General features: G+C 60.5%; 5 protein-coding genes across 10 annotated transcripts in view; 4 read left to right on the top strand and 1 right to left on the bottom strand.

Moving 5' to 3' along the window:
• CACNA2D2 (calcium voltage-gated channel auxiliary subunit alpha2delta 2) overlaps positions 1–846 on the top strand; it is a 220,024-nt gene extending 219,178 nt beyond the window's left edge. For all 4 annotated transcript variants that reach the window (XM_040075949.2, XM_040075948.2, XM_040075950.2 and 1 more), the window contains one exon: positions 298–846. In XM_040075949.2, the coding sequence (XP_039931883.2) occupies positions 298–426 (129 nt within the window). In that variant the 3' untranslated portion in view covers positions 427–846. The remainder of the gene's footprint in view (positions 1–297) is intronic.
• Positions 847–3,391: 2,545 nt separating this feature from the next.
• TMEM115 (transmembrane protein 115) lies at positions 3,392–6,154 on the top strand. The gene is made up of 2 exons (XM_040075936.2): positions 3,392–4,269; positions 4,982–6,154. The coding sequence occupies exons 1-2, from the start codon at positions 3,416–3,418 to the stop codon at positions 5,184–5,186; spliced, it is 1,059 nt and encodes a 352-aa protein (XP_039931870.1). The 5' UTR covers positions 3,392–3,415; the 3' UTR covers positions 5,187–6,154.
• A 187-nt stretch (positions 6,155–6,341) lies between these two features.
• Positions 6,342–8,622, bottom strand: LOC120758098 (transmembrane reductase CYB561D2). 2 transcript variants are annotated; one of them, XM_040075939.2, is made up of 3 exons: positions 8,570–8,622; positions 8,005–8,042; positions 6,342–7,747 (listed from the first exon to the last, which is right to left on the bottom strand). In XM_040075939.2, the coding sequence occupies exons 2-3, from the start codon at positions 8,014–8,016 to the stop codon at positions 7,244–7,246; spliced, it is 516 nt and encodes a 171-aa protein (XP_039931873.1). In that variant the 5' UTR covers positions 8,017–8,042; positions 8,570–8,622; the 3' UTR covers positions 6,342–7,243. The 2 variants fall into 2 exon arrangements, with proteins under 2 accessions (XP_039931873.1, XP_039931872.1); XM_040075938.2 differs by lacking the exon at positions 8,570–8,622 and adding an exon at positions 8,124–8,259.
• NPRL2 (NPR2 like, GATOR1 complex subunit) lies at positions 8,449–11,972 on the top strand. The gene is made up of 11 exons (XM_040075935.2): positions 8,449–8,572; positions 8,742–8,833; positions 9,290–9,458; positions 9,703–9,811; positions 10,086–10,222; positions 10,493–10,590; positions 10,676–10,712; positions 10,867–10,960; positions 11,035–11,152; positions 11,326–11,468; positions 11,757–11,972. Exons 1-11 carry the CDS (start codon positions 8,501–8,503, stop codon positions 11,822–11,824), a joined length of 1,137 nt encoding a protein of 378 aa, XP_039931869.1. The 5' UTR covers positions 8,449–8,500; the 3' UTR covers positions 11,825–11,972.
• Positions 11,973–12,013: 41 nt separating this feature from the next.
• On the top strand, positions 12,014–22,810 carry ZMYND10 (zinc finger MYND-type containing 10). 2 transcript variants are annotated; one of them, XR_005702772.2, is made up of 12 exons: positions 12,014–12,818; positions 13,343–13,459; positions 14,536–14,589; positions 14,683–14,835; positions 16,815–16,903; positions 17,193–17,293; positions 18,573–18,745; positions 19,017–19,142; positions 20,841–20,962; positions 21,159–21,284; positions 21,876–22,288; positions 22,710–22,810. XR_005702772.2 is itself a non-coding variant. In XM_040075933.2 (11 exons), the coding sequence occupies exons 1-11, from the start codon at positions 12,747–12,749 to the stop codon at positions 21,958–21,960; spliced, it is 1,218 nt and encodes a 405-aa protein (XP_039931867.1). In that variant the 5' UTR covers positions 12,014–12,746; the 3' UTR covers positions 21,961–22,761. The 2 variants fall into 2 exon arrangements, 1 of the variants encoding a protein (XP_039931867.1); XM_040075933.2 differs by having other exon boundaries at positions 21,876–22,761.
• The last annotated feature ends 388 nt before the right edge of the window (positions 22,811–23,198 follow it).

Genomic DNA, 23,198 nt, shown 5'->3' with positions numbered 1-23,198 from the left:
GGGGGAGCCCTCTGATGGGGCTTTGGAGCCCTGGAAGGATAGGGAGCAGGGGTCAGGAGCCCTGGGGTATTCCCTGGGGAGATCACAGCTATGAGGGGTCCCCATGGAGTGCCCTCCTGGGGGAAGGAGCGGAGCCACGGGGGTCCCGGGGGTTATTCCCTGAGGGCTGTGCCGTAGGGCAGGAGGCTCTCGGGCTGCAGGGAGGTGGCAGATGCCCCTACCAGGGCAGTGGGTGCCCCCGCGGTGCCGAGGCACTGCCGGGGGTGCCCCACGGCCCCTCTCTCTTCACCCGCTCAGGAAGATACCTCAGACTGCGGCCGAGGGGCTTCCTTCTCCCCCTCCCTGGGGGTCCTGCTCTCGCTGCAGCTGCTGCTCCTCTACTCCAGCACCAGCCGGCACCCACTGCCCCCGGCCGCCTGCCTTTAGCACCCTGGCCGCCCCCGCCAGCTCTCTTTTCTTTCAACTTCCATCTCCACGCCCCTCCCCGGCCCGGTGGAGCGGGAGCGACGTCCCCTCCGCCGCCTCGGGGACCCCCAGGGTGCCGCCCCGCTCCCCCCATGGCCGCAGCCAAAGAGGAGTCGGGGTGCGGGCAGGGGCTCCCCGGCAGAGCGGGGACCGGGACGGTGCCCCGGCGTCGCGCCCTCCCGGCCACTCGGACTTGGAAAAGTGGCGTCGGTGTCCTCCGCCTGCTACCCCTCCATCCACCTCGCCTATTTTTTTAGCCTGAAGATTTTAAAGCAGATATTTCTACATCGAGTTTCCAACATTTTCACCTGGAGGCCGGCGGGGTTTATTGTCAACAACGAGGACACGTGGGGAAAAAAAATAAGGAAAAAAAAAAAAAAAAAAGGGGTGGGGGGTGGGAGAGGAAGAAAAAGAAAAGAGAAAGACGAGAAGAGAAAGGAGAAGAGAACGAGACGAGAAGAGACAGATAAGAGAAGATCCTCTCCCTCTCCTAGAAAATCCTCAAGAGAAAGAAGAAAAAGAAAAAAGCCTTAAAAAAAAAATAACATAAACACACAGACCTAACGAAAACAAAAGAACAAGCAAAGCAATACACAACATAAATACCACCTAGCAAAACCTCCATAAACTAAAGAGAAAAAAGAAAAGTCCCTTTGGGCTGGGGCTGGGAGCGGACGGGGACAGAGGGCAGTGGTGGCCTTTGCCTGCGCCGGGGCGCGATGGAGCCGCGGTCCCTGCGCTCGGCTCAGCCGTTCTTGGGCACAGATACTGGGGTGAAAAGGAGGGGGGGGAAAAAATGTATTTTGTTTCTTTTCCGTTCTGCAGATCACTGTGAATCCTGCCCGCTCAGCCCTGCCCCCCAGCCCCGCCCGGGCCCCCCGTGCCCTGCCAAAGAAACCGCGCTGCCCGGGGGGACGCGCTGCTCGTCCCCTGGGGGTCGCGCCCCGTGTCCTCGCGTGGCTCACGCCACACGCCCCAGCGCGGGACGTGCCGCACGTCCTCCAGTGCCAAATGCAGCGGGAGGTGCCACATGTCCCCAGCAGGGCCGTGCCCGTCGCTCGGGGCACCGGGGCTGCTCCCGGGCGCTGCTGGCTGGGGACGGGAGGTGACCCCGCCGCGGTGCCCCGAGGGGCCGGGGCTCAGGGGTGGGGGTGTTGTCCCCCCGCCCCCAGTCAACCCACTGGGTGCCAAGGAGGGGGAGCGCGGCTGCTCAGCCCTGGCACCCCACGGACCCCCACGGCACCCCCCAAACCCAGCCAGAGGAGGTGCCGCGGGGCTGGAGGGGCCCGGAGCAGGGTGACGGCTGCGACACCCCGCCGCCCCCGGACCCACCCTCGCCCCCCGCAGCTCCCGGCAGTGCCGGGGGTCCCCGGGCAGCCTTGGGGACCCTCACCCCCCCGGGGCACCCCGCTCAGAGCCACCCCATCTACCGGGTCCAGGGGAGCCCCCTCAGCATGGCCACCCCGGGGGGGCTGGGGAGGGCGCCAGGCGCTAATTAATGCTGGGGTTAATTAATGGTCATTCTGCTTGTAGCTTTTTCAGTGTGTGTTTGGTTACTGTCTCTGGGAACCGTGTTTGAACAGATGGCTCTGTGTTACCGGGAGTGTGTGTACTTCTGTAGTCTAGTTAGGTGCTCTGCCAGAAAACCACCACTATACATACCTATAAATATATACATATATAATCTATTTTAAGTTAAAAACCAATGAGACGAAGGGGCAGCGTGGCCCCGGGCCCTCTGTCCCGCCGGGGTCACCTCCTGCCCCGTCCCCCACCCGAAAGCTTCTCTCTGCTCATTCAAAGGCATTGGGGTTTTAATTGATTTTCTTTAATTTATTTTTAATTTCTTTGGGTTTCTTTTCTTTTTCTTTTTTCTTTTTTTTTTTTTTTTTTTTACAGAAGAGTTGGAAAACTAAAAAAAAAAAAGCAAAAAAAAACTAACAAAAAGACAATTTGTAAGATATCGTGCGTGTGACTCCTTGTAAAATATTTTCAAATGGTTTATTACAGAGACTCAGTTATTAAATAATGTTCATATTTTCACTTCACAGGCGGTGGCTGCATCATTACCCGGGGACGTGGGGACGGCTGGGAGGGGGCACAGCATGGGGAGGGGGGGGGGCACAGGATATCGGGGGGCTCCTGCCAGGTGGGACACAGCCCTCACACCTGCTGCACCTCTGTGGGGACAGGGACACGGGGCAGGCAGGGACACCGCAGAGCCGTGGCCTCACAGAGCCCCACACGCTGCACAGGAGGGGCTGGGGGACAGCAGCGGCTCAGCCCCCCATCTTCCTGTGTCGCCCCTCCCACCCCCCACGACCCACTCCATGCTCGGCCCCCACAGCTATGTCCCCCTCTTTTAGGGGGTCAGTGTCCCCAGGTGCCCGCGTGTTCAGCCCACCCGTGTCCATCTCCCCATCTCACAGGATGTGTGCCCTCCATGTACGCATCCCCGTGACTGTGTCGTTCATGCCCAATGGCCGTGTTCTGCCAAACCACTCCCCCACGTCCCGCCGTGTCCGTGTCCCCCCGCCAAGTCCGTGTCGCTCGTTTGTCCCCTGTCATCCCGTTTCGGTGTCCTCCCGTGCCCCTGTCTCCCCTCCGTGTCCGTATTTCCCCCCGTGTCCCCCCGTGTCCCCCCGTCCATATGCCCCGTGTCGCCCCGCGCTGCCAGCGCGGCCGGACTACAAATCCCGACGTGCCCCGCGGCTCCTGGCTCCGCCCACCGCAGCGGCTCCCTCCCTGCGCCCCCCGTTCCGCGCATGCGCAGCGGAGCTGTTTGTCCGCGCCCGGCCCGGCCCAGCGGAGGGTCTGAGCGCGGCCTGGCCCGTGGCAGCGGCGGAGGGAGGGACCGGGGCCGGGGCCGGCCGGGGGCTGCGCGGGGAGGCGGGCGGGTGGGGCCGGGCAGCCCCCGCGGGGCCGTCCCGTCCCGCCCGCGGGGCCGAAGATGCGGCGGTACCTGCCCGTGGCCCGGCAGCACTTCCTGGCGGCGCTGGCCGGCACCAGCGTGGTGGTGAAGTCGCTGAGCGTCGCCGTGGTGCTGCTGTACCTGCTCTCCTTCGGGCTGGACACGGCCTACGGGCTGGGGGTGACGCCCGGCTACCTCCTGCCCCCCAACTTCTGGGTGTGGACGCTGCTGACGCACGGGCTGGTGGAGGACCGCGCCTGGGGGCTGGCGGCCAGCCTGGCCACGCTGGGGGCGGCCGGGCGGCTGCTGGAGCCCCTCTGGGGCGCGCTGGAGCTCCTCATCTTCTTCGCCGTGGTGAACATCTCCGTGGGGCTCCTGGCGGCCCTCGCCTACTTCCTCACCTACGTGGCCTCCTTCCACCTCGACTCTCTGTTCGCCGTCCGCATCCACGGCGGGCTGGGCTTCCTCGGGGGGGTGTTGGTGGCCCTCAAGCAGACGATGGGGGACAGCACCGTACTGAAGGTGCCTCAGGTCAGAATGAAGGCTGTCCCCATGCTCCTGCTCCTCCTCCTGGCTCTGCTGCGGCTCGCTGCCCTCGTCGAGAGCAATGTACTGGCCTCGTACGGCTTCGGGCTCCTCTCCAGCTGGGTCTATCTCCGCTTCTACCAGCGGCACAGTAGAGGCCGCGGAGACATGAGCGACCACTTCGCCTTTGCCACTTTCTTCCCCGAGATCCTGCAGCCCGTGGTGGGTCTGGTGGCCAACCTGGTGCACAGCATGCTGGTGAAGGTGCGGTTGTGCCGCAAGACCGTCAAGCGCTACGATGTGGGTGCCCCGTCCTCCATCACCATCAGTCTGCCGGGGACGGACCCCCAGGATGCCGAGAGAAGAAGGTACCCCCTGCCTTGCCCCTGAGGATCGTGTTTAGGGACGGGGAGGGTTCAGTTTAAAATCCAGATGAGGAGAAGGGGAGATGTAGGTGCAGGTGCTCAGGAGGGGCCTTCTCCATGTGGTCTGCTGGGTGCTGCCCTGCCACGGAGGTGGTGAGGAGCATATCAGGGAGCTGGTGGGAAATTATCCTCCTCTTTCAGATCTGGAGCAGCAGTGGAAAGGCAAGGGAGATCCTGGGAAATGGGCAGACAGGGCTAGGGGTCCCTGCAGGTGAAAAGGAGACAGTGGGGCAGTGACAACTCCTGCTCCTGGCAGCGTTCTACCAGTTCACCCTGGCCCAGGAGCAGGCAGTGAGTCAGCCCCAGCTCTCCAGCACAGCCAGCACTGGCCTTCCTGACTTCTGGCTGGAGGGTTTGGACAGGGTACTGGTGCTCCCTTTAGCCTGCCCTGCTTTGTGCCTTAATTCCCCAATCCCGGAGCTGCCCTCCTGCTGACGGCCTCCAGTTGCACCATGTAGCACGAAAACTCTGGGTGAGTAGTCTGAGAGGCGGAGTGCATTTCTGTGGAGTGGTTCTAGGGCGCTCCAGGTCTTCCCCAACCCTACTGAATCCACCCTTTCCTGCTGGGAAGAAGCCAGGGATTGACTTGCACAGCACCCCATGGGGCAGAGCTGTTGACCCGGGGTTAACCTGCCCACGTGCCCTTGTCCTGCAGGCAGCTGGCCCTGAAGGCTTTGAACGAGCGGCTGAAGCGAGTGGAGGACCAATCAGCCTGGCCCAGCATGGAGGATGATGAGGAGGAGGCGGCAGCAGCAGCAAAGGCCGACAGCCCGCTGCTGCCCGACTCTGGTGCGGCTGGGAAGAGTCCCGGCCAGGAGTCCAACCTCATCAGCTTCCAGGAGGCCCCGGCCCAGCTGTGAGCGGCCCCCTTCCCGCCCTGTCTCCCTTGGAGAGCTGCTAATCCCCCTCGTGTCCCCCACGGCCGGGAGCGGGGACTCCTCCCGCGGCACAGGCAGGGGGGTACCTCATCCCAAGGCTTCGCTGCTGCTGGACAGGCACCCGGGACAGTGACACTGCCACCACCGTGAGGACGGGAATTCCTGGAGCCACACCCCTCAGTGCAGGGCAGGCCGTGGAGTCGGCGCAGGCAGCTGGGGCTGTTCCGGGAGAGGGACGCGAGGCCGATCTCTGCCCCAAGCTGCTGTGCTGGCCCTCGTGGGATCAAAGTCAGCTTCTCCTCTGTGCCAGGGCTTGGCCAGAGCACTCAACACTTATTTTCTTCTTTCTGAAGGTAGTTTTGTCCCTAACTGAGACAATGGGAATGCTGGTGGGTTTCTCTTCCGAATGCCTTTCCCTTGGAGAGCCTTGCCCCGCCCCAGCAGGAGCTCACCAGGACCAGCGAAAAGTTTGTTGGGTAGGAGGGGACAGGACACTGGGCAGGAAGAGGCCACCCAGCCCCTCATGGTGGTGCTCCAGCACTGCCAGCTTCAGGCTTTGCACGGTGGGAATTCTCATCTCCTGCCCCCTCCCCCTTCAAGGAGCTGCTGCCCTTGGCTGCTCCCTGGCTAATCCATTTGCCAGATTACAATAGGAGCTGGAATTAATTTTACAGTGGGGCTCTAGCTGCTTCCTCTGGCAGCAGGTTTTCTTTCCTGCAGGTAGAATATGGGCTCCCCCTTTCTTCTCCCTTTCTCTGTGTTGTTTTTTTTTCCTGGATGGAGAGGATGTTCCCTGCGACAGCCTCCACAGCCCCTGATCCAGTGGGCAATTCCCAGCCCAGGATAAGGATCAGCAATATCGTGATTATTTTTTTAAAGGACCACACAAGAAGGTTTTGTCAAATGGGAAGAACACAGACATTTGGGTATCAATAAAGAGATCTTTGAAAGCGTTGTCTCCTGCAGCAGAGGATGAGCAGGGTGAGGGGCCTGGCCCAGAGCAGCCTCTGGAGGCTCTTGGCAGGAGGCTGGGGAGGAGGTTTCTTCCCAGGTGCTCCCAGCAGGAGGTGGGAAATCTGCATGGGGAGATAACTGCCTGCACCCCAAAAGTCACCCTGCCCAAGGAGTAAAGAGGGCTTGTTGCACTCTAGCTGCCTGAAATTTTTATTGAATAAAAGCTCTGGATACAGAGGAATTTTTTCAGCCTGGGAGCCGCTCCCAGCTCTCCAGCCCTGCCGGGAGCAGGATGCCTGCTGGAAGGAAGGCTGTTGTGCCAGCAAGGAGGTTTCTTCCTTCCTTCCCGAGGGTGCGTCGCCCAAGTCTGTGCCTCCCCCTGTGCTCACGCTGTTCCTTATGACTTGCTGACTGCAGGTTCACAGCCCGGCTCAGTGATTTGCTCTGTAAACTGACCCCACTCCACCAGGCCGAGCCCAGCCCAAGGAGGAGGGGTTTAGAGGGGTTTGTGCGTGGCAGTGGGTGCCCAGACCCAGGGCTTTGGGGCACAGCTCTGATCCCAGGGAATGCCCGTGCCATGGGGACACACGTGTTGCTGTACCGTTCCTCGGGTGCCACCACCCTGCCCCAGCCCTGCCAGGGCTGAAGCCACAACCGTGCCCTGTGCTTTCCTGGTCAAACTGTCCCCGTGGCAGGAGAGGCAGCGTGGTGCCTGCTGCAGCCTCCCGGGAGAGAGGGCACTCCCTGCCCTCCTCACCAGGATGGCTCCTGTCCTGCCCGCTCCAAAGCAGCCCTGCGTGGGAAGGGAAAAGGAGCAGAAATCCTGAGTGAGCCCTCCGCTTCCCACCACTGAGCACCAAGCTGCCGTAGGGACCGGCAGCTTTACCTGTGCTGAGGAACCGAGGCAGGGGTGAGGTGTCACACACATCACAGCTGCTCCCCGGGGACAAGACACTACGGACAATCCAGGACTAATGAAAGGTGAGTAGGTAGAAACCAAGTTCCAAGGAGACCCTGTGCAAGCAGAGGCGGGCTCCAAGGGGAGACCCAGCTCGCTCTAGGAAGTTCAGGTCAGCACCAAGCCCTCAGTGCTGGCTCCGCTTGCGGTACAGATATGCGTTGCTCACCTGGCTCATGATAACCAGGCTGGTGACAAGGGGACACAGCATGGCGAGGTACCACGAGGCACCGGTCACCGTGGTGGTGAACCAGAGGGAGCACATGCCCAACATCAGGCTGGCACAGCCCAGCAGGTAGCCCACCAGCCCTGAGGTCGCGTGGTACAGCTTCAGCTTGGCCAGCGTCCAGTTCTTCATCAGCTTGGGGTAGAGCAGGAGCACGCCCCCAGCACACTGCCCGCCGGTGTACAGCACGGCCAGCAGCCCTGTCAGCCCGTGCCAGGTGACAAAGTGGCCCTTGCCGTTCAGGTGCTTGTTGTAGGTAATGATTCCCAGCCCCAGGAGCGCGCAGAGCAGGGCGAGCAGCTGCAGGGCCCAGTGTGCCCGCACTCGGACTTTGCGGGAGAAGGAGCGCAGCAGCGAGGTCTCCGGGGAGAAGATCAGCAGCGCTTCCGTCATCAGGAACGAGAACTAAGGGGCAGAGGGCAGCGGGATTGGTACCGGCCAAACGCCCCTGCGCCGCGGCTCCCGGGGCTCGGCACCCACAGCCCGGAGCCTTCCGGGGCTGGGCACCTACACCCGGGGGCTCGGCACCCAGCGCCCCGGGGGCTCGGCCTCCCACCGCCCGGGGGCTCCCGGGGCTGGGCACCCACCACCCAGGGACTCCGCCGGCACGGCCCCTGCCCGTCCCACGGCAGCGGGGCGGTGACCGGGGGAGCGGCACTTACCGCGAGGGCCATGAGCAGCGGGTGCCAGGAGAAGAGACCTGGAAGGGAAGCGCAGGGTGAGGTGAGCTGAGACATCCGGCCCTCCCCGCGTCCCCGGCCCCGGCCCCACCGGCACTCACTGGATCCGGGCCGCGCCAGCACGGCCACGGCGGCGGGGAATCCCAGCGCCACCAGGTGCGCAGCGGCGCCGGCGGCCACGCGCAGCGAGCGGTACAGGCGGGACTCGGTCTCGGCCGTCAGGGCCATGTTGGCCGGGCGGGCAGATCCGCCGCCGCCGACACGGCCGGGCCGTGGTGCGGACTCCGATTGGCTGAAACGGGCTGTCCGTCAGCACCCAAGCCCCGCCTCCACCCCGCCGTGCCGCCGCTGAGTGGCGGAAGTGCTGTCGCTCAATGCGCGGGCCCGCCCCCGCCGCGCGGCCCTGTTGTTCCGCGGGAGCGGCGCTACGGTGGCCGGCGGGGCTGGGGCGGCGGTGTGGGCTGCTGCGCGTCCCGCCATGGGTGGCCGCATCGAGTGCGTGTTCTTCAGCGAGTTCCACCCCACGCTGGGGCCCAAAATCACCTACCAGGTGCGGGGCGACCGGCCCGGCGCCCGCAGCGCCTGCCCGCGGCGGGGGGGCTTGGGACTGGGCCGCGGCAGGGCCCGCGGAGGGGAAGGCGGTGCAGGGACGGGGGTGGTGGGTGCTCTCCGGAGAGGGACGGCGCTCGGCTGGAACGGAGCCTCCTGTGCCGCCGCAGGTCCCCGAGGACTTCATCTCCCGGGAGCTGTTTGACACCATCCAGGTGTATGTCATCACGAAGCCCGAGCTGCAGAACAAGCTGATCACCGTGTGAGTGCGGGCAGAGCCCCGGCCCTGTCCCGGGGCCCGCTGTCCCGCCGGGCTCGGTGGTGCGACAGTGCCAGCGCGCTGGGCTCCTGGCCCCGGGGCCGGCGGGGTCACTGCGGTGCCCCCAGGTACCCGTGCAGAGGGTGGGTGGTCACATTTTGGGGGTGACTGGTGCTGCGTCTGCTGCTCTGCCAGCCTTAAGTCCAGGAAGGTCAGACCAGTCAGGGGGTGCTGGTTTCGAAAGGAGACTGTTTCCTTTTCTGAGGGCTGGCTCTTACCCACCTCCCCCCCACCCCTTTCCTCAGACTTGTGATTTGCACTCTGAGCATGTAGGGCTTAGGCATCATTTTTCCTGCAATGTTAACAAGCCCATCCCTCCAGAGCCAAGTGGGAGCTGTCTTGTGAGGCATTCGAGCCTCCCTGAGGGCGTAGGTGCAGGTCACAGGTGTCTCCCCACAGGACGGCCATGGAGAAGAAGCTGATCGGCTGCCCCGTGTGCATCGAGCACAAGAAGTACAGCCGGAATGCTCTGCTCTTCAACCTGGGCTTTGTGTGTGATGCCAGAGCCAAGGCCTGTGCGCTGGAGCCCATTGTGAAGAAGCTGGCTGGCTACCTCACCACCCTCGAGGTGAGGCCTGGGCACAGCCAGGCTGCTTCCTGAATCCACCCCACAGCGCGTGGGCCCCTCAGTAGTGTCCTGGAGCACGCTGGGGGCCGCTGGGCATTGCTGGTGCAAGGGGCTGGTTTTACAGAGAGGAGGGGATTGTGCTGGTTTCCTACAGATGGCTTCAGTTTAAAGGAGAACAGGACCTGGGCTCCTGTAGCTAGTAATCCTCTGGGGAGGAGCTGACTTTGCTTTCTGCTCTCTTCAGCTGGAAAGTGGATTCATCTCCAATGAGGAGAGTAAACAGAAGCTGGTTCCCATCATGACCATCCTGCTGGAGGAGCTGAATGCCAAAGGGAAGTGCACCCTGCCCATAGGTATGGCAAGGACAGGGCAGTGCTGGGAGCCATTCCCTGCTCAGGTCAGCTCAGCCTGTGCTGCTCCCAGCAGCTCCGTGCCTGTCTGTGCTTGGAGCTGGGGGTGTGTGAGCCAGCCTTGCCCTAGCTGGCTCTGAGGGACAGGTGGGATGGGGTTAGGGACTGCGAACACCTTGTTCTGTGAGGCACTGTGGTGTCCTGGGATTGATGGTTGCAAGCTCCTGAGGGAGCACTGGTTTCCATGGAGATTGAGCCTTCCCCTTCTCTGGGGCAGATGAGTCAAACACCATCCACCTGAAGGTGATCGAGCAGCGCCCAGATCCCCCCATTGTGCAGGAGTACGATGTCCCCGTCTTCACCCAAGACAAGGATGACTTCTTCAACTCCCAGTGGGATCTCACCACACAGCAGGTCCGTGTGCTTGACACTTTGAAGGGGATCTGTTCCCAGACTGTTGGGGGAGTTGGGCTGTCCTGGAGATCACCATGTTAATGAGCACAGTTTGGTGCCGCCCTCATCTTTGTGCCTGGGCCTGTGAGCAAATCATTCACCAGCACAAGGTTAAAGTGCACCTGGGGATGGAGCCTGCCCATCCCAGATGCAGGCAGGGGAGCTGCTTGGGATTCAGGGTGATGCCTCACTGCTCTCTTCCCTTTTAACTCTTGCCTCCTCTTCTCCCAGATCCTGCCCTACATTGATGGATTTCGGCACGTCCAGAAGATTTCGGCAGAAGCCGACGTGGAGCTGAACTTGGTGCGCATTGCTGTGCAGAACCTGCTGTGAGTGCCTGGAGGGGCTGGGCAGCCCGAGGAGGGGGTGGGTGCTGCCAGAGAGCGTCTCTCACCTTTTCCTGTCCATCTGCAGGTATTATGGGGTTGTCACACTTGTCTCCATACTCCAGGTGGGTCAGACCACGGCGCATGGGGCTGTGAGCAGGATTTGGGCAGTGGCTGTGCCATCAGGGTGGTGTGCAGGGGGTGCAGCAGGGTTGGAGTGGGCCGGGCCTGTCTCTCAGAGCTACAGCTGAGCAGAGCTGGTTTTCCACCACCCTCCAGTACTCCAATGTCTACTGCACCACGCCGAAGGTCCAGGACCTGGTGGATGACAAGTGCCTCCAGGAAGAGTGTCTGTCCTACGTCACCAAACAAGGTACAGTGACTCTGCCTGGGGATGCTGGCCCAGGCAGGGGCACAGGGCAGCTGGCTGGTGACTTGTCCTTGCAGGGCACAAGCGAGCCAGCCTCAGGGACGTCTTCCAGCTGTACTGCGGGCTGAGCCCTGGCACCACGGTGCGAGACCTGATCTCCCGCTACACCCTGCAGCTCCAGAGGGTGGACGAGAGGTCAGAGCCCTCCTGATTGTTCCCTGAGGGCAGTGGTAACACTGGGGGTGGCAGAGAGTGAGCAGGAATTACTCACGCAGTGGTTGGGCATGTGGAACAGAAGGGAATGTGAGGAGCTGGGCCATTTGGCACCTCAGCATTGTGGCTCCAGTCTCTTCCCTCCTCATCCTCAGGAGGCTCATCCAGTTTGGTTTGATGAAGGGCCTTATCCGGCGGCTCCAGAAATACCCAGTCAAGGTGGCCCGGGACGAGCGGAGCCACCCAGCCCGGCTGTACACGGGCTGCCACAGCTATGATGAGATCTGCTGCAAGACCGGTACGGATCCATAGGACCCGTGGGATCCTCTGCTCCGTGTGGGCCCCAGGGTTGGTGGGAGACACAAGAATGTCTGCATGCCCACAGCTGTGCACTAGTCGTGGATTCTTGTCCCTTTGGAAGCCTTTGGACTGCAGGGAGACGGGAATGTGGGCCAGGCTCTTCTCCAAGTCAGGCTGCCAAGCTCATGCTGCCGGCGGCACGGCTCGGGGATCCCACCCAGCCCTCCAACGCTGCTGCTGGGCTCCCACTGACAACACGCTGACACCCCATTGTTTTACTCCCCAGGCATGAGTTACAAGGAGCTGGATGAGCGCCTGGAGAACGACCCCAACATCATCGTGTGCTGGAAGTGATGGCAGCGATGGCCCTCACTAAGCCGTGTCCCCCCGCGCATTCCCCGTGTGTCCCCGTTGTCCCCCACGTGTCCCCGGAGCGCCCCGCTGGCTGCGGCCACTCCTCCGCGCCGCCAGGGGGCAACAGAGGCCGCCCCTCGCCGCTGCTGCAGCCTGCCCGCGGCGGGTCCTCCGCGCCGCCAGGGGGCGGTAGCGGCGGCGCCGTTACCACAGCGACGCGGACGCCATGGCTGCGGTGCCCGCGCCGCTGCTGCCCGCCGAGGCCGAGGCGATGGTGCGGGCCCTGCAGGGCTCTGAGCTGCGGGACATCGGCGGGCAGGGGTGCGGGGACCCGGCGATGGGTTGTCCCAGGGTGTCTGGGGGGGAGAACGTGAAAGCAGGGCTTTAAATTTGGGGCGGTGGCGGGGGGTTCCCTTTGGGGCTGTTGGAGGACAGGAGGGGGCCCAATTCTGAGGCTTTCCCCGGGTTCACAGTGCGGGTAAGGAGAGGTGCCCAGAAAGTTTAGGGTAGAGAGGAGGAGTGCTGGTTTTGAGGTGACCCCAGAGGGTCAGGGTGGGGTGGGGTGAGAGAAGGGGCTGCAATTCTGGAGCATTCCTGGAAGGACTGGGAGAGATGGGAGGGCCCAGGGTGAGGAAGGGTCCCAGATCTGAGGGTCTGTGAGGGTGGGGGTGGTGGAGAGGCTCTCCCTGGATCTGTGGTGTCCCCAGTGAGGGTGTTGCTGGCGGCAGGCAGAGGGCAGGGCTCTCCCAGTGGAGCTGTGGCCCCAGGCTCGGGGCACAGCGTGGGGTTGGGGGTTACAGGAGCAGGTTCCCCTACATGAGCGACCCTCCCCAAGCCAGTGGCCAGAGCTCTGTGGCACTGATGTCCTCGCTGGCTGTCGCACAGATGGCTTCGGCAGCATGAGTATGTGGAGAAGCTAAACATGCATGGTATCCTGAGCGCCTCAGCGGGCCAGGAGCAGCTCCTCACCGAGCTGCTGGTCACCCATGCCAAGGTGAGCCTCCCTGGGTGCAGGAGTGATCAGTCCCATGCTGGGCCTTCAGCCTACAGCTACGTTTGTCCTGTGGGCAGTGCAAATTTGGAATAAAATGCCGAAGAATCTGTTACGTCTCTGGAAAAGACGTTTGACTGGTGGTGTGCCAGTTTTGTTTTTTAAAATAAATTAAAGGTCAAGCTGTAGTATTTCTACTTGGTGGTGTCTGGTTTCTCTCTTGGAGGTAGTTTTGTTCGCCTTCATGCACTGGCCCCTCTGGTTGCAGATCTCTGCCCTATGCCTGAGGTGTCCCAGCTCCAGGGTGTGAGGTTGCCTGAACCTGCCCAGTTCCTTGGGGTCACCTTTCCCCTGTGCAGCCCCAGGAGCTCTGCCCTTTTGTGAGAAGCTGCTCCTTTCTGAGCTGGATGGATACAGAGTGTGCTCCAACACTACCCTCCTCCAGTGTGGCTGACCATTAGCAACAAACTGGTTCCTCTTGCAGCACTGCTGAAAGGGCTTCACTTCCCCATCACTTCCCTGTCTAGATTCCTGTTCTCATTGGGGACCTGATCTCTGTGGAGATTTGGAAGCACAAGGTCTTTCCCGTGCTGTGCCGGCTGGAGGACTTCAAGCCGAGAAGCACCTTCCCCATCTATGTGGTGGTGAGTAGAGAGGATGGTGGGATGGTGGGATGGTGGGAATGAGCCTGCAAATGGGTCAGGCACAGCTGTGCTTGAAAAGAAACATCACCCTGAAGGTCTCAGAGCTGAGGTTTTGCATCTCTCCAGGCTGAGGTGGGCAGTGGGACACAGTGGGAAATGCCTGGTTTCCCAGAGCCCATGCAAGCCCATGCGCTTGGCCCCAGGAGGGACAGGGACTCACTCCCAGGGAAGGTTGGCTTTGTGGAGAGCTGTCCCCGCTCTAATCCCACACAGGGGCTTGCAGGAGCTGCTGGTGGAGCAAAAGCCATTCCTGGAGGCAGCTGAGCTCCTGGCTTGCAGCTCCCAGTGCTGCCCCTGCTCCCTGGGGGTATTTCCCCTCTCTGAGCACTGCTCTTCTCTGCCAGAGGCTCTCCAGGGTTATGTACTCCTGGGCTAACAAAAATGCAGCTTTTTCTTACTGAGCTCCTAGAACCAGTGGTCTCTTGGATCATTCTTGGCAAGGGAATGATCTCCAGATCTGAGCTTCCTTGCAGAGGAATGCAGCCCTTGACCTGAGGGAGATCTGCCCGAGGCTTGGAAGTTTTAACTCATTTTCAGTCCAGGGTAACACCTTGCGGGGGCAAGGTGGTTTCATCCCTGAGCAGCCGATTGCCTCAGGGCAGGTATCCCATATTTCCAGTCTTGGACAAGGCTGTCTGCCCCCGTCCCAGGGCCTGGGAGAAGCACAGCCATGCAGAGCACTGTCCCAGCTCACGCACTGGCTCAGTGCTGGTGCCAGAGCCTTGCAGCTTGCCTGAGGGCAGTGGTTGTCCTGCCCCTGCAGCACAGGCAGAGCCCTGAAAAGCCCTGCCTGCTGGGAAGTGTGGCTCTCCACAGGCATGTCAGCGTAAATACTAATATGAACTGCATGAACTGGAGTTGTTTTGAAGGTTGCATCACTTGTATTATTCTCTTGGACTAGTTTTTGGCCACAACTACACAAGCAGCTTCTCAGAAGAGCCCTTTTCCCTGTGCCAGTGCCCATGTCCCCGGTGCTGCTCCACAGTTAACTCACTCTGGCCATTCTCCTCCCACAGCTGCACCATGAAGCCTCCATCATCAACCTCCTGGAGACAGTGTTCTTCTTCAAGGTGAGAGACAGATTCAGCTGTCCTCAAGTGAAAAGCCCCTGGGGGTGGGAGACAGTGGGGACCGACCCTGTGTGAAACCCTTGTCGTTTGAAGGAGATCTGCGAGTCGGCAGAGGACAGCATGGTGGATTTGATTGATTATTGCCACCGCAAGCTGACCCTGCTGGCAGCTCGGAGCACCAAGGCACAAGCAGTGACCTCAGCAGAGCTTCGTGCTGAGCATCTGGCCAGCCCCTCCTCCATGCAGGTGAGGAGAAAGTCCTGTAGTTCCCTGGGGACACGTGTAGTGAACAATGTGGGCAGCCTGCAGAGGCACAGGGAAGCCTTTTCATGGGTTGCAACCCTGGCACCTCCTGCCCACCTCAGAGGGTGTCTGGTGCTTCTCTGTGCCTGTGGCTGCACCCACCCCCCTCCACTCTGCAGCCTGGCTTCTGCCCTGTCTGGTGCCAGTGCCAGCCTGAACTTCCTGCAGGACAGGCTCAGAGCTCTGGGGTGGGACACGCTGGAGAGTTGATGAGCAAAATATTCACTAGAGGGGTTTGACCATTTGCTCTTGCTCTTGGAAGCTGTGTGGATATCTCTCCCTGAAGTTTGGGAAGCCACCCTGGGTCAGGCTGCTCTATAGCAAGCCAGGGTTAACCTTGAGAGAGTTCTCCTAACAATCAGGAATCGTTCCCATGTGCTCCCCCCAGCTTCTTTTATTCTCTGAGAAATACTCTGAGCGGGTCTGGGCCAGCAGTGATCCCAGAGCTTTCCCAGTCAGGTTCCCAGGCTAACACACACACACCTTCCCAGAGCAGGAGTTGTCTTTGCCTCTGGTGCTTCTCAGCACCTGGAACTGCACCTCAGGAGAAGCATCTGGAAAAGCAGGGTTAAAGGGAGAGCCTGAATCTCCCCTCGCCTCCATCCTTTGGCTTGTTGCCCAAGCACATACTTCTCTTTCAGAAAAGGGAAGGAAGTGGAGGGATCTGGAGCACAATAGGGATGTTTTCCAGGAAATGTTTTCCCAGCTGGGGAGGGGAAGGGGGTGTCTCTGTTACTGCTTTGACACGAACTTAAAAGCCCAGGCCTTTTCTAGCCAATAGGGTCCTCGAAAGCACTCATCTCCCAGGGAGCCTGGTTTCCTCTGATTCATTCCAGCCTCTCCTGACTCTGTGCACAATAACCCCCTCTGAGAAAGCTGTTCTTGCCAGCTCCTGTGCTGTGGAGCCCGTTGTCTTTTGGAACTGTGTATGGTGGTAACCCCTGTTCTGTTGTTCCCCTCGAAGGAAAAGATAGTCCCTGTCTCAGGGCAGCAGGGATGAGGTCTGGATACAAGGAAGAGCTGTAGGACAAACCTCACTAGGGCAGTTTGGAGAGGGAGGAGGCAGAGCCCACAAGACTCTCTTAGTAACTTGTGAGGCACCAGCACAGGGAGCACAGAGCTGCTTACCACGGAAATCTGGAAGGCAACTGTTGCAGTGGCTTTTTGGAGAAATATAAGAAGCTGAGGTCAGCGCTCTGCACACCAAGTGTGAGCTGCATCTGGGACTGGAGAGAAGCTCTGCCTAAGCCAGGGAGAAGGACTTGGCACCTCTCAGAACGGCCCTCCCCATGGTCTCAGAAGAGGCTGAGTCAGAGGGTGGTCAGGCTGTCATGGGGGATGAGTGGCATGTCCATGCTGTCTGGAAGGGAAGGAGGCTGTGTGGCTGGAGAGCATGGCACAGCTGTGGGCTGGGATACCCACAGGCAGATATTCTAGTTGGCTGATCTCAAGCTGGAGGGAAGAGGCAGGTCCAGGAGGGGTGGACACAGGACTGCAGCTGCACCAGGGCCAAGTTTCTCCCTCCTCCTCCGGTTCCTCTGCTGATCACGAAGCTCCCCTCTCCTTCAACCCTCACAGGTTTCTGCAGGGCCAAGGGCCACAAGATAATCCCAGAAAGGGAGAGAGGCAAAACTTGGGACCAGCCTCTTTCAGGAGGTGTTCTTGTGCAGGAGCACTGCAGCCAGTAGCCACCCACAACATGTTAGGGGCAGGGACATGAGGGAAGAGCAACTGTGGGCTGCAAGCTCTTCTGTGGCTATGCTGGCAAACAGGCAATGCTGGGCGCAGTTGAGACAAGAAACTTTTCCAGGACTCTGTTTTCCTACCTAGACTGTGGTTACCAGCACAGTCAACAGCCTGCCTCCCTGTAGCTCCTGGGTAATGGGGCCTGAAATCCCAAGGCTGATCCTGTCCCTCCACAGGAACTGCAGAAGCAGGCAGAGGTGATGGAATTTGAGATTTCCCTGAAGGCCCTGTCCGTGCTGCGGTACATCACTGACCAGGTGGACAGGTAGGTGCCCAGGAGCAGCAGAGGACGTGCCCAGCTCTCTGGATGGGATTCCTGTGGGGTCACAGCGGGTGCCTGGACCCCTTTCAGCAGCTGGCTGTGCCCACAGTGGCAGTGGCACTGTGCCCTGGGAGGCAAACACAGCAGCACTCCACCCTGCTCCATGGTACTCCTGGGATCTCGGATCATTGTTTCTTTCCTGCCTCTCCCAGTTGCCTCAGGGAGCCTTTGTAGATACAAATTCTGGCATTAATCTGCAAGTGCCTTTTCTCCCTTTCTGTCGTATCTCCAGTCTGCCCCTGGGTGCACTGACACGGATGCTGAACACCCACAACCTGCCCTGCCTTCTTGTCGAGCTGGTGGAGCATTGCCCCTGGAGCTGCTGGGAAGCAGGTATGGCTCAAGGCCCGTGGTCTCTGGGGCACCGTGGTGCTCTGCTGGGATGTGCATCCACTGAGGGGTCTGCTGTAGAAGCCCTTGCAGAGCTCTTCCCCCTCTGCCCTCCCCTCCAGCTCCGCAGTGCTCCCTGCCTGAAGCTGTTCAGCTCAGGCACAGCTGCAGAACAGCTGGGCTGGGGACACGGCAGCGCTCCCAAAAGCTGATCCTCACGCAGGGCTGGGTCTCTTCTGAGTGATCACAGCCAGCGCTGGAGTGTAGCACCTCTGCCAGCTCCACGTGCTCCTCTGAAGAGTCTTCTGGACACAGAAAGACCAGAGTGACTGTCCCAGCTTCTCTGGACCTTTTGGGGCAGCGCTGACAAGAGCCAGATGTGGTCTCTCTCAGGCAGCAACCTTTGCCCTGATTCTGCTGCCGGTCCCTGAGCTTCACTCCTGCCAAAGGCCCTGATCAGGCAGTGCCCATGGTTCCATTGACCCCACCTCTGCAGCGAGGCAGGCCCCCTGCAGCCCCCCAGCCTCCCACTGCCTCCCTGTGGTGGGGCACAGCCGGGGGCGTGGGAACCCGCACTGCCCCAGCCCTGCGCGGGTCACAGCGGGGCCAGGGCAGGAAGAGCTCTGGGAAGCACGTGGCTGTGCCTGCCGAGAGCAGCCCAGCTGGATACGGGAGCTTTCCTCCTTCCTCCCACCACAAAACACATCCCTTCTCCCTGCCTGTGTGCTCGGGGTGTGAGAGGGAGCTTTGATCCAGAGCCCTGAGGGAGGGACTGGAAAGAGACGAGCGCAAAGGCATTTCCAGGCTGTGCACATGCAGGGTCACATCCTTCTCCATCCCCCAGAGCCACACAGTAGCTGTTGGAGCTTGTTTTGTCATATCTGTTGTAGTCACACTGCTTCTAGCTTTGCCTGGCAGAGGGAACTCGAGAAGAGTGGCTGGAACCCCAAAATGGGTCTCTCCAGCCACTCTGTTGCTGCAGTACGGGCTGGGCTGCCCCACTGCCCACCAGTGCTCTACGCTCCTGGCCAAGTACAGAGGGAGATGTCTCAGGGATCTTTCTGTTCCTGCCACAGCACTATTGGTTTCATACCTTTCTGCTTTTCATGCTCTAATATTTTTCCTCACTACCAAGTAGGCTGCTATGTGGAGCAAAGGGTGGGGAAACTGAGGCAGGCAGAAGCAGAGGGTGAAGCAAGGCAGTGAGCACAGGCCAGCATCCCCTCTCTGAGCTGTCTTCCCTCAGGCAGCACTGCGTCTCCCCGGTTCTTCTGTCCCTCAGGCAAGCTCAAGAAGTTTGAGAATGGCACATGGCACGTGGTGCCCCCTGAGGACCAGCTGAAGATGACCAAACTTGATGGGCAGGTGTGGCTTGCCCTCCTCAACCTCCTGCTCAGCCCCGAGTGCCAGCGCAAATACCGCTTCGATGGCTTCAACAAGAGCCAGCTCCTCAAGGTAGGACCCTGCAGCACGAAGACCCTGGGCCCTTGCCAGCACTGGGCACCTCCAGATATCTGTCCCCATCCTCACTGTGGTGGGAGAACAGCAGGTCTGTCACTGCAGCAGCAGTGCAAAGCTTGTGTTTGTGAGTGCACCTCGTGAGACCCCCAATGGTCTCTCTGCCACTGCACCTCAAATCCCTGCTCTTGCCCTGCTGCATCCCCAGCTCTGACTCCTTTGTCCTGACCTCTCTCCGTTCACTTTTCTCTCCCCTCCGTGACCACAGCTCCGTGCATTCCTGACAGACGTCCTCATTGACCAGCTGCCCAACCTGGTGGAGATGCAGAGATTTCTGAGTTACCTCGCAGTGACAGAGCCTGCTCCCCCTAAGAAGGATCTCATCCTGGAGCAGGTATCCTCTGGATATTCCTTCACCTCTACAGCTGCTCTGGTTTAAGCCTGATAGCTCCCTACCCCTTTTTTCTTCAACCAAGCTCAGCTCTGGAGTGATGATGCCCTGGAAAAGCAGCCTAGTACCCATTTCAGTTACATCCTTATTGCCAGCAAAGCTGCCTGTGGCTGACGTGAGAGCCTCGTCCTGCCCTGCAATGGCCAAGCAATCACATCTAAAGGCATAAATGCTGGGTTATAAACAGCTCTCCAGGTCACACTGAGCCCTGGGATGGCAGACACTGGCACTGGCTTCTTTTGACAATTAACTTTACATTTGACATTTATCAGTGTTTTCCTGCTGAATTCTGGACTCCCCAGGGAAGTCCCCTTTTACAGCCCTGGTCTGAGGCTGCTTGGAACACTGTGTACAGAGGGACATCATGATCTGGTGATATAGTCCAGAGTTAAACTGGTCCTAGCTGGTGTCTGGGCCTTTGGGAGTTAGGCCGTGGAGGTCTTTAAACAGCCAAGAGGTTCTTGGGGGTTTTAATCCATGCAGTGGTAATTTCTGGAGAAAAGTGTTTTTATGTTTCTACTGCCTTCTTGTGAGCTGAGGGGAGAAACTGAGTGTGGGGGCACAACTGCAAAGAGGCTGCTGAGAAGACCTGGGAGGACAGTGGCTCTTCCCCACTGCCAGAGGCTCCCACACTGCTTCCTGGAGGAGATGGGTATGTTGGGCAGTGGCTGTCTGGGCTGTCCCCATCACAGCTGGCTGTATGGCCTGCAGGAGGGTGATGTGCCCTGTCAGAGGTAGCTGTGGCTGAGCTGGAGGCATGGCCCAGGCTGGGAGCTGGAGCTGGGGAAGCTGCAGACTGGCAGGCTGAGCTGTTGGAGCTGGGCATGGCAGCCGGGCAGAGGTGGACATGGATTCACGCCACATGCCTTAACTGCCAGCGTGTTGGTGGCACAGTGACAGGCAGCTGCCACACTGGGACCTTCTCCAGCCCTCACCCAGGCTGCTGCCCTTCTCCATAGCTCTGCTTTGTGCTGGTGCTGCTCCTGCCCCTGCCAAGGGCAGGCACGGGGAGCCAGCGGGAAGCACAGGCATGGGCTCCCTGCTCTGCCCAGAGAGTGGTGAACTCACTCCTTGTTGCTGAGCCAAGCTAAGGAAAGGCCTTTTTCCATTTGGCTGCTCCCAGAGCAGCCTCCTCCCCCTCCTTGGCTATTTTTACTCTGCTGGAGAAGGCAGCGCTGTTTGAAGCAGCATGGTCCGCTCCAGAGCCTGAACTCGGCGCGCTGCTCTTGGCTGGGATGTTTCCTTTTACGCCGGCCAGCCCTTCCCCGGGTGTTCATCTTCAGGGAAGTGATCAGCGGAAAAATCTGCTCAGACAAACGGCTCTGGAGCACGGGGTTCACGCTGCTGCCACACGCAGGGTGCTGAGATCCCTTTTCAGCAGCCCAGGCCTCAAGCCTGAACATTTATTCCCAACTGGACCCTGGAGGTTTTGCCTTGTTTCACCTCAATGCCCACTGGCGAGAGAATCTTTCCCCTCCATGTACCCAAAAGCACACCCTGATACCCTCTGCACCACTGCCTCTGCTTGCCCTCCTGGAGGGCCATGCTTCTTGCTGCCAGGGCTGGCTGCCTTCTCCCCAGACCACGGCACCTTTTTTAGGCTGTTAGCGCCTCTTCTTCCTGCCCTGCCTCTCCCACCAGGTTCCTGTCATCTGGGACCATATCCTCAAGAAAAACTCGGGGAAGTGGGAGGCCATTGCCAAGCACCAGGTGAAGCATGCCTTCAGCCCCACTGAAGAGGAGTTGAAGCTCCAGGCACGCAGGTGAGGCCTGGCACAGGCGTGCAGAGTGCCCAGTGGGGCCAGTATCCCCCCTAGCAGGGCTGGAGCTCAGCACTGCGAGGACACGGGACTGTGGCACTGGTTGGAGATGTCCCCTCAGTGGCAGCGTGCAACAGGGACAGCTCACTGCTGGTCAGCAGTTCCCTGTAAGCAGCCTCACCCCTCTCTGCCTGCACAGGTGGGCACAGACCTACAGCCTGGACATGCTGGAGGCTCTGGCCACCGACAAGCCCCGCTGCAGGGTGTGTGGTGTAGAAGCAGCCAAGCGCTGCTCTCGCTGCCGGAACGAGTGGTACTGCACACGGTAAGGGAGCCCTGCAGCCCCCCTGACCCCGCTGCAGCCCCTCAGTGCTCCCCAGAGCACCACAGATCTCACTGGAGAATGCTGTGGGAGGGCCAAGGAAAGCCAGGAGTCCCTAGCTCTCTGCTGCCCAAATCTTGTGGGGAGGCTGATGTGCTGGGCTGCTGGAGGAGGAGGTGCTGGTGAGGGTTGTGTTGCAGCTGTGAGGTGCTGAGCTGCCTCTGCCCACAGCGACAGCAGTGACAGGCTGGGTTTTCCGTGGTGACGCTGTCTCCCTCCTCTCCACCTTGTGGGGCAGGAGTAGGAAAGCACCCATGACCCTGTGGCTGCAGGTGACAGGTTGGGAAGTGGCAGCTGGGCCGGTGGCAGTAAATTAAATCCCTGGTCCTGAACCATCTGGCAAGGTCTGGCATTAAACCTCCTTAACCCCTGGGACTGGGGCCACATCCACCCCCTCTTGGTCTAATGCTGGGCTGTATCAGCTCTCCCCCAGCTCCCAGAGGCGTGTGGTGCTGGAGTTTGTCCTCCTTGCTGCTTTGCCCCCAGGGGTGGATGTGGCTCCGCTGTCCCTGACAGCAGCTTCCCCCTCTGCAGGGCATGCCAGGTGCAGCACTGGCAGAAGCACAAGCCTGCCTGCAACCTGATGGCCGAGGTGCCGAGGAGTGTGGATGACCTGTAATGGAAGTGGTGTCTGGCATCTGGCCCGTGGCTGAGAGGCAGATTCCCCTGGTGTGCAGCCCACAGCTGGAAAGAAGCTGGCAAAGACCCCTTCTGCCTGCTTCCAGCCCCAGGCAGCACCAGCTAGGGTCAGCCTCTCCTCTCCCACCACCTCACCATGCTGCCTTCTCCAGTAAACCTCCTTGTGCATCCCACAGCTGCTTGGTTTCTGCTTTCTCTCCTAGCTGAAGACAACAAACTGCTTCCTCCCCTCCCTTCCACACAGTGAGAGGCGTGTGTCCATTTTCCCCTCTGCAACAACAGAAATCCCAGAGAACCCGAAAAAGCCTGTAAGGTTGTGGTTACCTTACTGCAGCTGGGGAGGGAAGGGAGTGAGGAGGCCTCTGTGCCACCTTCGTGACAGCAGCGTGGGGAGCAGAGGATGTGGTTTGCACGAGCATCGTGCTGTGAGATAGAGTTTCTTGGGTCATGGGATTTGTCATCTCCCACCTTGCAGGGACGATTTACCCCATTTCCTCTCCTTTGATGTGATGTTAGCACCAAGGGCTTGGCCCCCTTCCCCCCAGCATTACCAGTAAACAGGGTTTACTGCTGGGGATGCCTCGGGGTGCATCCCCACCTCTCACTGGTCAGCAGCTGCTGCCGAAGGGCTGGAGCCTTGCTCTGAGCACAGCTGGGAAAGTCGGCCCTGTCCTTTCTCTGATGGGGCGCCGGAGAATCCCTGACACATAACAATAGGCTTTGCACCAGGGCAGCTGCTGCAGGAGCCACGACAGTCGGCAGGAAACCCTCTCGGTCCAGCTGCAGGCCCGGCTGAGCAGCCCGTGCTCAGAGCTCAATGAACTCCTCACCCCAAACTCAGGCTGCACGTCCAGAGCTGCAGCCAGCAGGAGCAGGAACGCTCTCCATAGCTCTCCGTCTGCTTCTCGCCCGCTGCCAGGAGTGCCTCCAGCCCCTTCCCCGCTGGGAAACTGAGGCAGCGAGCGCAGTTTGTCCTGTTCCTGCGAGACGAGGCAGAGAGAGCGGAGAGGCTGCAGCGGGCCCCCCCTTCCCTCGCGGCGGCTCCGGGAACCTCATCCCCGCCTCCAGCCCGCCCCGCCGGGCTCGCCGGGGCTGGAGTCGGCGATCGGGAGCCCGGGGCATCGCGCCGTTCCTCCCACCTCTCCTGCCTCAGTTTCCCCGCGTTGCCCGATCGGGGCGGCCCCTCCCGGTCCCCGGCCCGGCCTCGGCCCGGTGCCG

The sequence above is a fragment of the Hirundo rustica genome, chromosome 12 (genome assembly GCF_015227805.2).
Source record: "Hirundo rustica isolate bHirRus1 chromosome 12, bHirRus1.pri.v3, whole genome shotgun sequence".
NCBI lineage: Eukaryota > Metazoa > Chordata > Aves > Passeriformes > Hirundinidae > Hirundo > Hirundo rustica.
The sequence above is the reverse complement of the archived record's forward strand: the minus strand, read 5'-3'. Positions and strand labels throughout refer to the sequence as shown.

Bases quoted from the DNA above. Each gene is read 5' to 3' on its own strand.
- NPRL2 (XM_040075935.2), top strand. From the start codon at position 8,501: ATGGGTGGCCGCATCGAGTGCGTGTTCTTCAGCGAGTTCCACCCCACG. The intron at 8,573-8,741 runs GTGCGGGGCGAC...GTGCCGCCGCAG, and splicing joins GGCCCAAAATCACCTACCAG to GTCCCCGAGGACTTCATCTC. The intron at 11,153-11,325 runs GTCAGAGCCCTC...CCTCATCCTCAG, and splicing joins CTCCAGAGGGTGGACGAGAG to GAGGCTCATCCAGTTTGGTT.
- TMEM115 (XM_040075936.2), top strand. From the start codon at position 3,416: ATGCGGCGGTACCTGCCCGTGGCCCGGCAGCACTTCCTGGCGGCGCTG. The intron at 4,270-4,981 runs GTACCCCCTGCC...CTTGTCCTGCAG, and splicing joins CAGGATGCCGAGAGAAGAAG to GCAGCTGGCCCTGAAGGCTT.
- ZMYND10 (XM_040075933.2), top strand. From the start codon at position 12,747: ATGCATGGTATCCTGAGCGCCTCAGCGGGCCAGGAGCAGCTCCTCACC. The intron at 12,819-13,342 runs GTGAGCCTCCCT...TTCCCTGTCTAG, and splicing joins TGCTGGTCACCCATGCCAAG to ATTCCTGTTCTCATTGGGGA. The intron at 13,460-14,535 runs GTGAGTAGAGAG...CTCCTCCCACAG, and splicing joins CCTTCCCCATCTATGTGGTG to CTGCACCATGAAGCCTCCAT.
- LOC120758098 (XM_040075938.2), bottom strand. From the start codon at position 8,250: ATGGCCCTGACGGCCGAGACCGAGTCCCGCCTGTACCGCTCGCTGCGC. The intron at 8,043-8,123 runs GTGAGTGCCGGT...CTTCCCTTCCAG, and splicing joins GCTGGCGCGGCCCGGATCCA to GTCTCTTCTCCTGGCACCCG. The intron at 7,748-8,004 runs GTAAGTGCCGCT...TCTGCCCCTTAG, and splicing joins CGCTGCTCATGGCCCTCGCG to TTCTCGTTCCTGATGACGGA.